Raw genomic sequence first — 15,277 nt, 5'->3', positions numbered from 1 at the left:
TACTAATTAATTTTCCAATTTTTCTCAGCTTTATAAATTAAGGGAGGATTTTTTTTTTTTTCTTTTCCAGCTATGGTGATTGTTTTTCCAGTAATTACTTGTTTTTTTAAACTTTGATTTTAGGTCCAAGAGTACATATGCAGGTTTGTTACATAGCTAAACTCATGTCACAAGGGTTTGTTGTACAGATTATTTCATCACTCAGGTACTAAGCCCAGTACTCAATTGTTATTTTTCTGCTCCTCTCTCTCCTTCCACCCTCCACCCTTAAGTAGGCCCCAGTGTCTGTTATTTCCTTTTTTGTGTCCATGAGTTCTCATCATTTAGCTCTCACTTATAAATGAGAATACACAACATTTGGTTTTCTGTTTCTGCATTAGTTAGATAAGTATAATGGCCTCCAGCTCTATCCATGTTCCCACAAAAGACATGATCTCATTCTTTTTTATGGCTGCATAGTATTCCATGGTATATATGTACCACATTTTCTGTATCCATTCTGTCTTTGATGGACATTTAGGTTGATTCCATGACTTTGCTGTTGTGAATAGTGCTACAGTGAACATTCACATGCGTGTATCTTTATGGTAGAATGATTTATATTCCTCTGGGTATATACCCAGTTATGGGATTGCTGGGTCAAATGATAGTTCTGTTTTTAGCTCATTAAGGAATCTCCACACTGATTTCCACAATGGTTGAACTAATTTACACTCCCAACAATGTAGAAGCATTCGCTTTTCTCTGCAACCTCAGCAGCATCTGGTTTTTTTTGACTTGTTAATAATTGCTGTTCTGACTGGCATGAGACGATATTTCATTGTGGTTTTGATTTGCATTTCTCTAATGATCAGTGATATTAAGCTTTTTTTCATATTCTTGTTGGCCACATGTATGTCTTCTTTTGAAAAGTGGTATCTGTTCATATCCTTTGCCCACTTTTTAATGGGGTTATTTGTTTTCCTCTTGTAAATTTAAGTATCTTATATATGCTGGATATTAGACCTTTGTCCAATGCATACTTTGCAAATGTTTTCTCCCATTATGTAGATTATCTGTTTATTCTGTTGCTAGTTTCTTTAGCTGTGCAGAAACTCTTAAGTTTAATTTGATGCCATTTGTCAATTTTTGCTTTTGTCGCGTTTACTGTTGGCGTCTTCATTTTGAAATTTTTGCCTGTTCCTATGTCCAGAATGGTATTGTCCAGGTTGTCTTCAAGGGTTTTTATAGTTTTGGATTTTACATTTAAGTCTTTAATCAATCTTGAGTTGATTTATATATATGGTGTAAGAAAGGGGTTCAGTTTCAATCTTCTGGATATGGTTAGCCAGTTATTTCAGCATCATTTTATTAAATAGGGAGTCATTTCCCCATTGCTTGTTTTTGTCAGCTTTGTTGAAGATCAGTTGGTCGTAAGTGTGCAGCCTTATTTCTGGGCTCTCTATTCTGTTTCATTGGTCTGTGTGTCTGTTTGTGTACCAGTACCATGCTGTTTGAGCCACCTGTGACAAACCCACACCCAACATCATACTGAATGGGCAAAAGCTGGACACATTCCCCTTGAAAACTGGCAGAAGACAAGAATGCTCTCTCTCACCACCTATTCAGCAGAGTATTGGAAGTCCTGGCCAGAGCAATCAGGCAAGAGAAAGAACTAAAGGGCATCCAAATAGGAAGAGAGGAAGTCAAATTATTCCTGTTTGCAGATGACACAATTCTATAACTAGAAAACCCCATAATCTTGTCCCAAAGCTCCCTCAATCGATAAACAACTTCAGCAAAGTTATAGAATACAAAATCAATGTACAAAAATCCCTAGCATTCCTATACACCAACAACAGCCAAGCCAAGAGCCAAATCAGGAATACAATCCCGTTCACAATTGCCACAAAAAGAATATAATACCTTGGAACACAGCTAACCAGGGAGGTGAAAGATCTCTACAATGGGAATTACAAAACACTGCTCAAAGAAATTAGAGATGACACAAATGGAAAAATTTCCCACGCTCATGGATAGGAAGAATCAATATCATTAAAATGGCCCGCCTGCCTAAGGCAATGTGCAGATTCAATGCTATTCCTATCAAACTACCAATAACATTCTTCGCAGAACAAGAAAAAACAATTTTAAAATTCATGTGGAACCAAAACAGTTGGAATAGCCAAGACAATCCTAGGCAAAAAGAACGAAGCTGGAGGTATCAAGTTACCTGACTTCAAACTATACTATAGGAAGTATCATTTTTCCCCCTATTTGTATCTTACCCATGCCCTCTAGGTTTTATGTGTGTGCCCCCAATGGCACGTAGCGGTCACATAATTATTTCAATACCTTCTGTCTTCTTTTTCATTCCCAATATTGTGTCTTTTTTATTTCTCTATAGTCTGGCGAGGGGCATGTGGTGTTATTTGTCTTATTCGTCTTCAAAAATTATCAGTTTTTGATTTACTTACCTTTCATTTTGTTTTCTGTAAGTGGAAAAGTATAAGCCATATTTTAATTTTAGGGAAACACTCTACTAGACATTTATTTTTGTCCGTTATTACATCCATTCTAACATTCATACACATATATATTCAAATTATATATACCAAAGTGATGGAATATAAAATCCTATACAATTCACCCTGTCATGCACATCACTGCCTGTGACAGCTGATAGGGAAAACAGTACACATCGAGGGCATAGATCTTTTTGAACCGCTGCAGTAGCTCAGTACTGAGACTGAAGTTTGCCTTATTTGGTGCAAGCTGCACGAAAATTAGTGAACAGAATTTGGTTGGAGATGAAGTAAAATAATCAAGCAAAGAGTGTAGGCCTACAATTGAAAGCAGTCTTCTCTTTGAGTTTATATCAAAGCTGAAAGTATATCACATGGCAGTGAACTTGAATTCCCCATATTCATTAACAGGCTTGAAGGTATGCAAAATTTACATTATACTTATTTTTATATATGTTTTTCTTTATTATAATTACAGGCAAGCTGAAAAAGTGGGCAGCTGCACGCAGTTGCAAAGGCTGCTGCCCAGCCTCTAGCTCACTGAGGACGCAGTGGGAGCCAGAGGGGTGGTGCATCACAGCCAGGGGAGTAGCGTGTGGACCCCATGAAGGCCTAGGTGAGGCTGATCCCATTCCCTCAGTTGTTTGGGGAGTCATGGGCAGTGGCACGGGAGGAGGAGCTGGCATGGTAGATGGCAGTCCAGCCCACCGCCACTGCCACACAAAACCTAGGGTACGGATGTCATTTCTGATAACAGATTGAAATAGATTTCATGATTTGCATATATATTTTAAATGCTTCTTTATACACATGCTCTTACACACAGATATGTATATATATATGTATAAATTTTGCATTGGTCTTAAAGATCCATGAGAAATTTTACCTATTGCACGGTGGGCCTAGCCACGTATTTGATGTGTGTAATCTTGGATATGCTCCTGCTGTGAAACCACAAATGTGATTTTAAAAAATAAATAAAAAGGAGAGAGGTCCTCCTGCTGGAGTTGGAGTCAAACAAAGATGTTCCCAGATAATCTTGCTACAAATGTGGATATTTCTGTCCACAGTGAGGCTTGGAGCAGACTTCTGTGAACTGCCCATAGTGTCATTAGTGTCATTAATGTCTCACCAAGGCACATGCTAGGAGAAATTGTTCCAGTAAGTTCTATCAGTGAGAGTCTTTTTGAAAAGACTCTACAGAGCTATGTGAAAAAATTAAAAGTACTAGTTCACATAACCCAAATGGAACAACGTTCTGGATTAATCAGAACTAGATTTAAAAGGAGCTGCTATGTCTCAAGGGCAAATGATTTTCTTCATAGATGGTGAGTGTACAAAATAGGCTCAAACATGACAAGAGAAGAGTGGTATGTTCTACCCTTGATATGATCCATGAGGGTACCTCTGAGCTCACGGCAGGCTCTGATATGACCTATGCTGTGTTCAGCTAGCAGCTCGGTTTCTGCTGCTATCCTGTTCCCCAGAGAGAAATGCACAGAAGAAAAATTGATGGACTCTTCCTTTCAGAACACATCTAATGACACAAGGCCTTTTTTTTACTTTTAAGAAATTGGAACATATGATCCTTGCTAGGAAAATTGATGGACTCTTCCTTTCAGAACACCACCAATGGCACGAGGCCTTTTTTTACTTTTAAGAAATTGGAGCATACAATACTTGCCATATATATATATACATACATATATATATATATATAAACACACACACACAAACACATATATATATCTCACTATATGTATATAAACACACACACACATATGTTGGAGTCCTAACCCCCGATAATTTACATGTGATTTTATTTGCAAACAGGGTCTTTACAAAGACGGTAAGGTTAAAATGAAGTTATTAGGGTGGGCCCTAATCTAATCTGACTGCTATCTGTATAAAAAGGGAAAATTGGAGAAGAACACATACAAAGGGAGAATATCATGTGAAGATTGGAGTTATGCTGCTACAGGCCAGGAGTCCTGAAACAGATCCATCCTTGGTGCCTTCAGAGGGATCATGGCGTGCTGACACCTTGATCTCCAACTTCTAGCCTTCTGAACCATGAGGCAATAAATTCCTTTTGTTTATTTAAGGCACTCAGTTTGTGACATTTTGTTACAGCAGCTCTAGCAAACAAACACAATGCTGGAATGGATATTTCAGCAGAAAAACCTAGAGATTTCTTTTAGGATGTGGCTGTTTGGAGGTACTTTGGAAATGTTACTCCTTTACATGTTAGATATGTGTGTCAGAAACCTACACCTATGTGTTTCCAGGAGACACAGGCAGATCATCAGTAAAAATAACAGATGAGTTGTAGAAATTTGGATAGAAAAAATCAAGAATTTCTTCTGTATACTTTCCCTGGGTATTATGAAGGTAGGTTGTGGAGCTGTATCATCAAGACTTGGGACTTGGACTAAGACACAAACTATAACATAAACCCTTGCCTTGGTACCTAGAGAATATTGAATTTGACTCTCAGGTTCTGTATAACTATTTCTCTTAGAAAGGAATATGAGATGTAAATACAAATCGATGTCTGGATAACATAGCTACAAAGAGACTGAAAACATTGGACTTTTTAGCTGTCGTGGCATGGGGTGTAATCAAGTCTTCCCCTACACTGTCAAGAAATAAATTAGAATTGTTGAAAGATACAACATTACAGCTAGGTAGTTTCTGTACCACTGTAGGATGACTATAGTTAACAATAATATATTACATAATTTCAAACAGCTAAAAAAGGATATTGAACATTCCCAACACAAAGAAATTCTAAATGTTTGGGATGATGTGCCAATTACCGTGATATAATCACTATACATGATATGTATTGAAACACCACTATGTATCCCATGAATATGTACAATTATTGTCAATTTGAAAATAAAATAAAGTACATTATAACAGATGACTTTTGTTCACTTGTTTCCAAACTTAATGGCTTGATCACAATGCTCACACCACCATACAAAAGGGAACAAACTTTGAAAGTAAGATCCAGTGAAATGAACACCAGCATGCAAATAGTAACAGTGCCTGGATAAAGCCACAAAAGAAGTTAGTGAGGTAAGGGACTGCAAAGGAAGCTAGTCTAGCTGTGGTTCCTTCCAGAAATATTCTGGGACCAAATTTACAGAATAAATAAAAAAGGATTGACTGGCCTACCTTAGCATATGTTTCTACCACATACTTATGTAGCAAAAAAAGAAGGGCTTTCCTGCTCTGCAAGATACAAAATTTTTCAAAAATTAAAACAAACAGGAGCCACCCTTCCTGTTTCAAGGCTTGAAAGTGCATACTAGTGACACTACACACTAGTGTAGTGCTTACAAAATCGAAAGGATTTTTAGTCAGGAATCATTGTGAAAAATGTTCAGACAATAGGACAATCAACAAAATTTACTTCCTAGAGAGCTGCATTTTTAATGATTTGCTTACAAATCAGCACATGCTGTTAAAAAGAAGAGATTTCTAGTACTTGTTTTCCTAATTAGAATGGGCAGCCAGTATGTTAAATGATTAAAAAGAACTGGAACCAGATTCAGTATCATGAAAAACAAATTACAAATTTTAAAATATATCGAGTTTAAAGCGGGTCAAATCAGAATTATGAAAAATACAATTCTCTTAGTGTATATAGCATAGCATATAGTATCAAATCTCCATTTAGATTTTATTTCTCAGAGGAAAAAATTAACAGATTCCCGTGACACTTATTTTCATTTGTCATAGTCAAGGATGCGTTTTTAACTTTGGGGTACTGAAATTGAGTGAAAGAAAAAGGGCTCTTTGAACATAATTAATTTCTCTCTACATTAAAATAATCTTATTTTGTTTGTGGACTGAATTGCCTTCTGAATAATGGAGAATTGAGAAAAATGTCTGGTCCCAATTGAATAAGTTGCTTTTGGGTCAATTGGATGGTAGATTTTTCACACACACATGCACGTACTCATACATACACACATTTTTTACTACATTTTTAACTTCTTAATTGGATTCAACTGACTATGCTTAATACTAAAATTTATAACATTGTACCATGGATCTGTTTTCATAGCAATAAATTTTCAGTTTTCTGTTTATGATTCCAGTCAACAAAAGGACTACGAAGTGATTTATTCTTTAGGTAATTTCAGATGATACATTCGAAAGTTTTTGGGAGAAACTTTTCTAGTCCATACTCAAATGCTCTTCATTATTGAATGCATATTTAGATCAGGTTCTTGAATTATATTGATCTGCTGCCTCCTTTAAAAAATAAAATTTAACTGAAAATGTTTTTAAAAATGGCCTCCCAAAAGATAACTACATCCTAATGTCTGAGGGTTACTTTATAAAGAAAAGGGTGGGGGAAATATGCAAATGCAATTAAATTGAGGATCGTGAGATGCAGAGATTATCCTAGACCATTTAGGTAGACCCTCCTAAGTATAAACACATGTGTTTTTCTAAGAGAAGCCCATAGGGAGATTAGACACAGGCAGAGAAGAAGGTAATGTGAAGATGAAGCAGAAAGAGATTGGAAGATGCTGGCCTTCAAGATTTAAAGTGATCTAACAATAGTCAAAGAATACTGGCAGCCACCTGAGGTTAAAAGAGGCAAAGAGCACCTTCTAGAGAGTCTCCAAGAAAGGTGTGTCTCTTGCCTATGACTTGGTTTGGACCTAATTTCATAGTTTAGGACCGCAGAACTGTAAAAGAATAAATGTCTGTTGTTTTAAGCAACTGAATTTGTAGTAATTTGCTATAATAGTCACAAGAAACTAATATAGGGTCCATAGAATTTATTTAGTCCAGTGGTTTCCATACATTTTTAGCAGCAAGTTTGTTCCATTCTTTTTTCTCTTCCCACTCACTACAACAATTTCTGTGCCTATCTGGAAACTATCTTTCCTAATTTGCCAATAACCACTCTTATTTCTCAACTTTAATAAGCACTGGTTCTTATTAGGACCAACATAATTATAATAAATTATAAGTAAGGAGAAAATAGGCCAGATTACATACATTTTACATATTCAGGGTCTGCAAGTCAGAAAATTTAATAACTGTTCAAGGACACACATTAACTGCTATAAAATGATTCAAATATAGATTTAGACAACTCAAATGACATTGTTCTTTGCCCCCAAACTACAAAATATCACAAATTACAATCCACCATGTAAGGGCTATACATATACATCATCATCATATATTTATAAATTCTTATCCAGCCAACTTACATACATATCTCTTATCCTAAGACCTAGGCGTAAATAAAATGGTGAAGTCATGTATGATAAAGCTCCATGAATTCCATCCTCAATATGGTCGTGAACAACTTGGACTCCAACATTTCGAAGTCTTGTAACATACATAAGTCCATCGTCTCTTAAGACATCATGTTGACAAGTAAGAATATAGGTTAGTGGCAAATTCTGTAACTGAGAATCATTGGCCAACAAGGGTAATGCTCTGCTGTCTGTAAGTCCTGGCAATGAATAACTAAGTCCTCCAAGAATTGGTTCAGTATACACATAGTCTTTTCTATACTTCTCAGGAAGGAGAATACTCCAGTTAACAAACTTAAACAGATGTCTTGACTCCAGAGGCATGTGTTGGTTTCTTCTCATTGCCCGGGGAAGTGCTTCATCCTTGGTGAAATATAAGCTCACGAGTTTTATGGCTACATCCCTGGTCAAAACTATACCATGCTCATTTTCTCGGTGAGATGGCAAATAAGAATCTGTTATCTGTAGGCCAGGGTAAAGTAAGACTTGCATCTTGATTTTATGTTTTATTTCAGCATCATTCTGCACCTGAAAATATATGGTAATATTCTGTAATACAAAATTTTCCAAAATACCAGGAGAATAAAATTTAATCTTAATTATCTAGCAATCATGAGATAAACAAATCTACATAAATTGATGTGATATATCATAATTATTTTTACAATATTTAAAATATATTTCCATGGCATGAAAAAAAATTCAAACCAATTTAAAATTAAAATTTTTAAAATATTGATTTTGTGTGTGAGGAAAAAAGGAGAAAGAATAAGAGAAGGGGGGAAAGAGACAGAGAATGTACAAGGCAAGAGAGATATGCAGGATATTTTGGTCAAAAATCACAAATGAAAATGATCCAATTCTAAAGATATTTCTAGGGGAAATTGACAGTACAAATAAGTTTGTAAAAATCCTTCTTAAATAAAGTAGCCAGAGTGAGTTGAAGAAATAAATATAGCTATTAAATCATATTATTTCATTATAGAATCTTAAAAAAGTCTTAAAAATTTTTAGAATATGTTCTTTGGCAACAAGGTAGACATTACCAACATCATACCATAATTTTTAAGAAACATTATCCCAGTGCAAAAGCACATGGACCAAGGTGAAGAAAAATAAAAAGCCAATCAACAGGTATTTTATGAAAAAGATGCAGTGTTGGAGAAACAAAGGAAGAAAATTATGACAAAAATTGATGTGCATAAGTTTGATACGCAAGGAAAAAATGTGAAGTACTTAATAAGGAGTGCCTTTTCTTTTCCAAAGAGAAAGGCATTTGAGACCTCACCTATGACCCTGCAGACTGCAAGAGAACACCTTGAATTAATCTCCCAGGAGTTATTGCTTGGCTAGAGGCTGGCATCTGGACAAATGAAAATACCTGCTACTGCTCCAAGTGAAAAGCTCAGGACCACAGAAGGTACCTCTAAATCAACCATTCACCACAGTGATTAGCTGAACAGAAAGGAAAAACTAAATTGAAGTCCAAGAGGTACCTCAGAAAAGGAAATGGTATCCTACCATCTCCACAACGTACTTCCAAGATGCTAGAGGTTTAAGCTCCACAATGTACTTTCAAGATGCTAGAGGTTTAAGCTCCACAACGTACTTCCAAGATGCTAGAGGTTTAATGAGTGTGGAATGAAAATGAACCAAAATAAAGTTAACTTACAGAAACCTTCCTAGATCCCAAATCTCTCTGCAGTGCCCTTAGGTAGATAACTTACTAATCAAAGATTGTTATCAATAGCCCACCCTCAGTCATCCTACTCTCCATCTTGCTAATCTAGGAAAAAAAACAAACAAACAGAGAACACATAAACAGGGACAGGTCAAAAAGTGTCCATCAATACCCTTGCCTGACCCTACCTTTCCTTTCTGAAATGCCATATGGAATAAATCACTTCAACAAATGTGTCAGTATTTCCCATTTCTATGTTCCCCATTATGTCATTTGTTACTTTGCCATTCAAGGCATTTTTCCTCTCTAATATTCTTCAAAACCCATGCTAAAGTCAGTTCTCTTCAAGATATTGGAAAAGCAACTGAGTCAGATTCTCTGAGGTTGGCAATTTTGCCATAGTGTTAACAACTATGTTATTTATCTGGTGTGTTTCAGATATTTTCTACACATTTTATATATACTCATAAGCATATATGTGTGATTATGCATGTGAATACCTGATGAAAGGAAACGCTTCTTTTTTAAATTCCCAAATCTTTATTACCTCTTTAAGACCAATTGTCATTTTTCCTTTTTATACAAAAATGTACATGATTAATCTTTCTACTTGGTTTTGAATTTCACAAACACTGACATGATACCTGAGTTGTCATTGTACCCCTTACTGGACATAAGATAATAAAGTCATTAATATCTTATGGGAAAATCATTGAAAAATGAATATTTTAATAATATGGAAACCATAATATTATAAACCATAATATCTGATTTATAATTCTTTTAACAGGACACTATATCTGGAGCCAGGAATAATAAGATCCGAGAAACAGTAACAAGTATAAGACAAGTAGGTCCCAAAAGTAACGCTGAATGATTGACCTATCTATAGCTTAGTTCTTTGCTCCTAGACCTATATGGTCCCGAAGACAACGAGCTAAGCAAAGTTCAAAAGTGTGCATAAACATTAATACTAAACCAAAACAAGCCTAGAATGGAGCATTCTATAAAATGGAAATGAAGGAATGGATATATATTTCTGATTTTGTGGGTAACTAATATGTACTTGAGTGCAAAAAAATATGTGACATTCCTCTCAGGATGTTATTACTTTGTAAAGAATAAGAATGAAAAAGTAAAAGATCAAAAAAGTTGAGAGAACATATCTAGCTCATGACAATGTCCTTAGAGTTTAGACACTGGTAACTGATTGCTGCTGTGTGCCTCATACCTGAGACTTCGTGCCCTTGAAGGTTAATTGTCACATTACCAATCTGCAGCTGAGGGGGCCCTTGCAGACCTGAGAAATGAGATATCATCAATGCTGGCTTCTGCAGAATACTGAGCCTGGCAGTCAGGTAGGAGGGGAAGGCATGCAGAAGGGGCTGCTACGGGAAGTATGCCAACCTGGGCAGGTAGCATCTTGTGTCCCCATACCCATCAGAACCTACATCTTTTTGTAGAACAGGAAGCACAAGATTGATACCAGCCACTCAAACTGCAAATCATGCCATAGCTAACAGTGTGACCTCAATTATCCTGGATTAAGAAAATAACAGGTGGCCAACCCTAAACTCTGCCCATAACAAGGGGAAAAGTCCTTGGGACCTGAGTGAGGTCTGGGGCTAATCTGTGGGAATCTTTTCTGGACACTCCCCTTTGATTTGAATGCCTTTCCACTCATTGAACAATTTATTTATGAACCCTATAATAAGAATGAGTAGGAAACATTTACCAAATACTAGCAACATGTTGCAATATTATGCTAGAACTTACAGGAGATACAAAAAAATTATGAAACCTATACTTTTCTAAGTTATACTTTCCAAAATGCTTTCATATTGTTGCAAGATTTTATCCTTATAACCTCTGCTTATCCTTTCCAGGAAGGCTTCGTCCACTAACCTTACCTTGTTGTTTATATATCAGTTTTTTCTTTTTTTTGTAGAGATGGGGTTTCGCCATGTTGCTCCTAATGACTAATGAAGGCAATCATCTTCTCTTATGGCAATGTCCTTAGAATTTAGACACTGGTAACTGTATTTCAAATTTCTATTTACAGTTTTATCATATTTCCAATATAATAAAGACCTTTGGACATCTAAGTAACTCATAGACTGTGGAAGAGTTTAAGTAAAGTCCGTCTTTATTCTTAATCTTTTTCAACAATGAACATTATTTTCATGAAAACAAAATGGATACTACGTATTTGAGCTTTCCTTTATAATTAAACACGATTAATCCTAAACTTATGGTATTTACAGTAAAATTGTCTCATATATATTATTTGCTCTGTCCCTCCTTTATTAAGTCACCAAGTATGAATCTTTAATTTGTTCAAGTTATAGGTTGTGTTTTTCAAGTTATAGGCCATGCCACTGTTAAGATTGTCATCAAGAAAGTAATTTATTTATACCATGAAGACTGGTCTCCTAAGTCTATACTTTTGAAAGCAAAATTTGGGACCCAGTTCATGAAAATCTGCTATGCCATGCTAAAATGCTTGGAGTAAACATGTTGACCAGCACCATTTTCACTCCTACATCAGTGTTTTCATTCACAAACAACCCTCTTGGACAGCATGAATTGGGAGTGGTGGCTGAAAGGAAGTTGGTAACAAAGTCAGAGAAGGGATGATCCATGACGTCATGTCCTGTGTCATTCTATGACTAAACTGCTTCAAAGCCCATTCGAAGCAGTAATCTGCCATGGACACTTGTGCTTGACCTAAAGTCAACTCCAGAGAGTCTGAGGCATTACTGAATCCTCTCCCATTTCCCAATTACCCTGTGACCATTCAAAGGACATGGCACTTTCCTAGAGAATGATAGTTTCCACTGCCAGAGGAACATATTGCAGCCCTTGCACTTTGCCCCTCATCATCTACTACGCTTCTCAATCCAGTTACTGGTTCACAAGATACCCTACCATCTAGCTCCCTGATTTGAGTGTGTGTTATTCAAATTCCTGCATGCCCACACCAACTTATCCATGGCCTGTTATCCATGTAAGGATGGATTTACACAAAATGATAACTTGTTATTTGAGGAGTTCCTACATTGCTATTGATAAGTATTGCTCACCAAACTTAACATATCTGTCATTTTCAACCCAGAGCATTTAACTTCATAGCAACTGTGACTGCTATCCCCACTAATTTTCCTTTCTATCAACTACCCCTAACAACCCCAAACCTGATTCCACCAATACACAACCAGCCAATGGGTATCTTGATAAACTATGAACCACCATGAAGAAATTCCAATATGGGAGGATTTTTTTGGCCTCATCCAAGCATGCATGTTCCAACCATGCTGGAAACTGCAAAACTCCCACACGGGCTAGACAAGAGTCCAGGATAATCAGCCTGCTCTCCTCCTTGCAGGTTAATCCTGTCCTTTCCTGATACTTATTCTTCCCCTAAAATCCCACTTCCCACTTTGTGTCCTAAAAGTATGACAGTAAAACAGATTATATCACTCAAAAGTGCAGGACTCATGGTGATACCACTTCCAGGTGCAAGTAATAGAAGACAGATGTTTCTGCTTCTGATGGATTTCAGGCGACCTGTATAACACTGAATGATGGGATTACACAGAGGTAAACAAACAAAATAATAGAAACTAACATACATATTATCTATGTATGGGACATCATCCCATGTCCAAGAATGCTGTATGTCAGTCATATTTTTCTAAAAATTATCACCATTGATTATAATTTCTGATTAACATTTGCTATTAAACTGTTTTTAAAGAATTTTTTTTTATATTTTTAAAGAAGTGTCACATATGTAATATCATATATAGCCATAGAAATATTGGATGCCATAGAAATATTATTATAAATAAGATGATAAGGCTTTATTACCACCTTATGAAAGAAGATACAAATTAGAAGCAAAAGTATATTTAGAAAGACCAAAGCTATAAACCTAAATAAGTAGAGGTATCGTATATCATAGCTTCCTCTTTAAATTACCTACACTGAAATACTTATTTTTTAGAATATCTAAGAGAGTAGGACTTACTAATTACTTCAAAATATCAAATAAATTCCCATTATTTTACGAAAGTAAAAAGAATATCTCTGATCCTAAATAAGAGCAATGCACACATTATTTTAAAATAAAATGTGGCCATGAAATTGTATTTAGGTGATATGATTAAAGTTTAGAAATACTTTTTCCTCTTAATTAAAGATTAAGGCACCATGTCCACAAAAGTTTTCAAGCTGTAGTGATCATCCAGATCATTGTGACCAGCGAGCCACATTAGTGAGTTTAGGACACATCATGTGATGTTGCCAGGAAATCTAGCAATAATAGGTATAAGATATTCATTTCTTCTCAATAAAGAATACAATTGAAAAATGACAGGATAGTATATGTGCCCTAATCCATGAGAAAATCCTTTTATAATGTGAATGGAAACAAAAGAGTCATTTTTCATATATCTCTCAGTGGTGATTATTGATACCGAATTTTTAAAGTCATAATCTATAACATATTGTCGATCACAGGATCATGAAACATTGGAAAAAATGAGCTCTATAATCATTTCAAAGTAAAAGTTGATGCTTATGACCCAAAATAAAAACAGTACAGGGAGTAAAGTTTTTCAATGAAAATTTAATTCATGTAGAAAGTTTAGCAGTCCATGAAGAACAAATAACTTAAAGCATAATCATAAAAGTAAATAGGAAAGGATAAAGAAAATCACCTTATTAAATGCTCATGAAGTACACTGAGTTCTTCTGCAGTCTGTTCATCTGCATGCTGCACTATGTTCCCTCTGAACAGATAAATCAGAACATCTAAATAGACACTATGTTCTTATATAATTAATTAAGAAATAGAATGACGTTCTCTTAGAACGCACTCATTAGACATAAAACTCATGTTCTATTAGAATTCACTCATTCCTTCCCTCTGAAGGGTATAATCTATTCATGAAGGACCCACCCTCCTGCCCCAAACGCCTCTCACTAGGCTCAGTCTTTCCACACTGCCACATTGGGGATCAGATTTCAACATGAGCTTTGACTGGGAAAGACCAATAGAATAGATATTATGTATGTTTAAGAAATAGAAATAGAATAATTTAAGAAATAGAGTGATTTTTATTCACTTTTGTGCTGTCCTACAGATTTTACTGAGAATCACATCTCTGTTTGGGGCCGGTGTTACTAAGTATTGTTCTGCTGAAAAGTTATAAGGTAGGGTATCACATTTTCATGAATCTGTATGGCTACATCCAACTGTTATTTCTTTTTTCTTTCTTTCTTTTCTTTTTTGTTGTTTAGAGGCATGGTCTTGCTCTGTCACCCATGTTGGAGTGCAGTGGTGTGATTCTAGTTCACTGCAAACCTCGAACTCCTGGGCCCAAGCAATCCTCCTGCCTCAGCCTATTGAGTGGCTGGGACTACAGGAGTGTACCACTACCCCTGGCTATTTTTATTTTTTTGCCTAGACTGGTCTTGAGCTCCTGGCCTCAACTAATCCTCCCCACTGGGCTTCCCAAAGTGCTGGGACTATAGGAATGAGCCAATACACCAAGCCCAATTGTTGTTTCAGTTATGCTTGCTACACTTGCAAAGCCAAGCAAATGTTACAAATGTGCAAGAAGAAATTAGAGGTGTGGTAAGATGTTGCTTAATCACTATTGGGTAATTGTTGGAGCTTTCAGAATCTCTACATTCCCCAAACCGGTTTCAGATGAAATTTTAGACCAGACTGCTATACAATTTTACATAGTAATTAGTATAATAATCTCTAAGCAGGGCATTCTCCAATTTTT

General features: G+C 35.9%; 1 protein-coding gene across 1 annotated transcript in view; it reads right to left on the bottom strand.

Annotated features, from left to right (window-relative positions):
- Positions 1 to 4,028: 4,028 nt before the first annotated feature.
- Positions 4,029 to 15,277, bottom strand: part of LOC105463704 (arylacetamide deacetylase like 2) — a 30,293-nt gene continuing 19,044 nt past the window's right edge. The window contains exon 5 of the mRNA XM_011710936.2: positions 4,029 to 8,326. Within this exon, the coding sequence (XP_011709238.1) occupies positions 7,724 to 8,326 (603 nt within the window). The 3' untranslated portion in view covers positions 4,029 to 7,723. The remainder of the gene's footprint in view (positions 8,327 to 15,277) is intronic.

This window comes from Macaca nemestrina, chromosome 2, assembly GCF_043159975.1.
Source record: "Macaca nemestrina isolate mMacNem1 chromosome 2, mMacNem.hap1, whole genome shotgun sequence".
Classification (NCBI taxonomy): domain Eukaryota; kingdom Metazoa; phylum Chordata; class Mammalia; order Primates; family Cercopithecidae; genus Macaca; species Macaca nemestrina.
The sequence above is the reverse complement of the archived record's forward strand: the minus strand, read 5'-3'. Positions and strand labels throughout refer to the sequence as shown.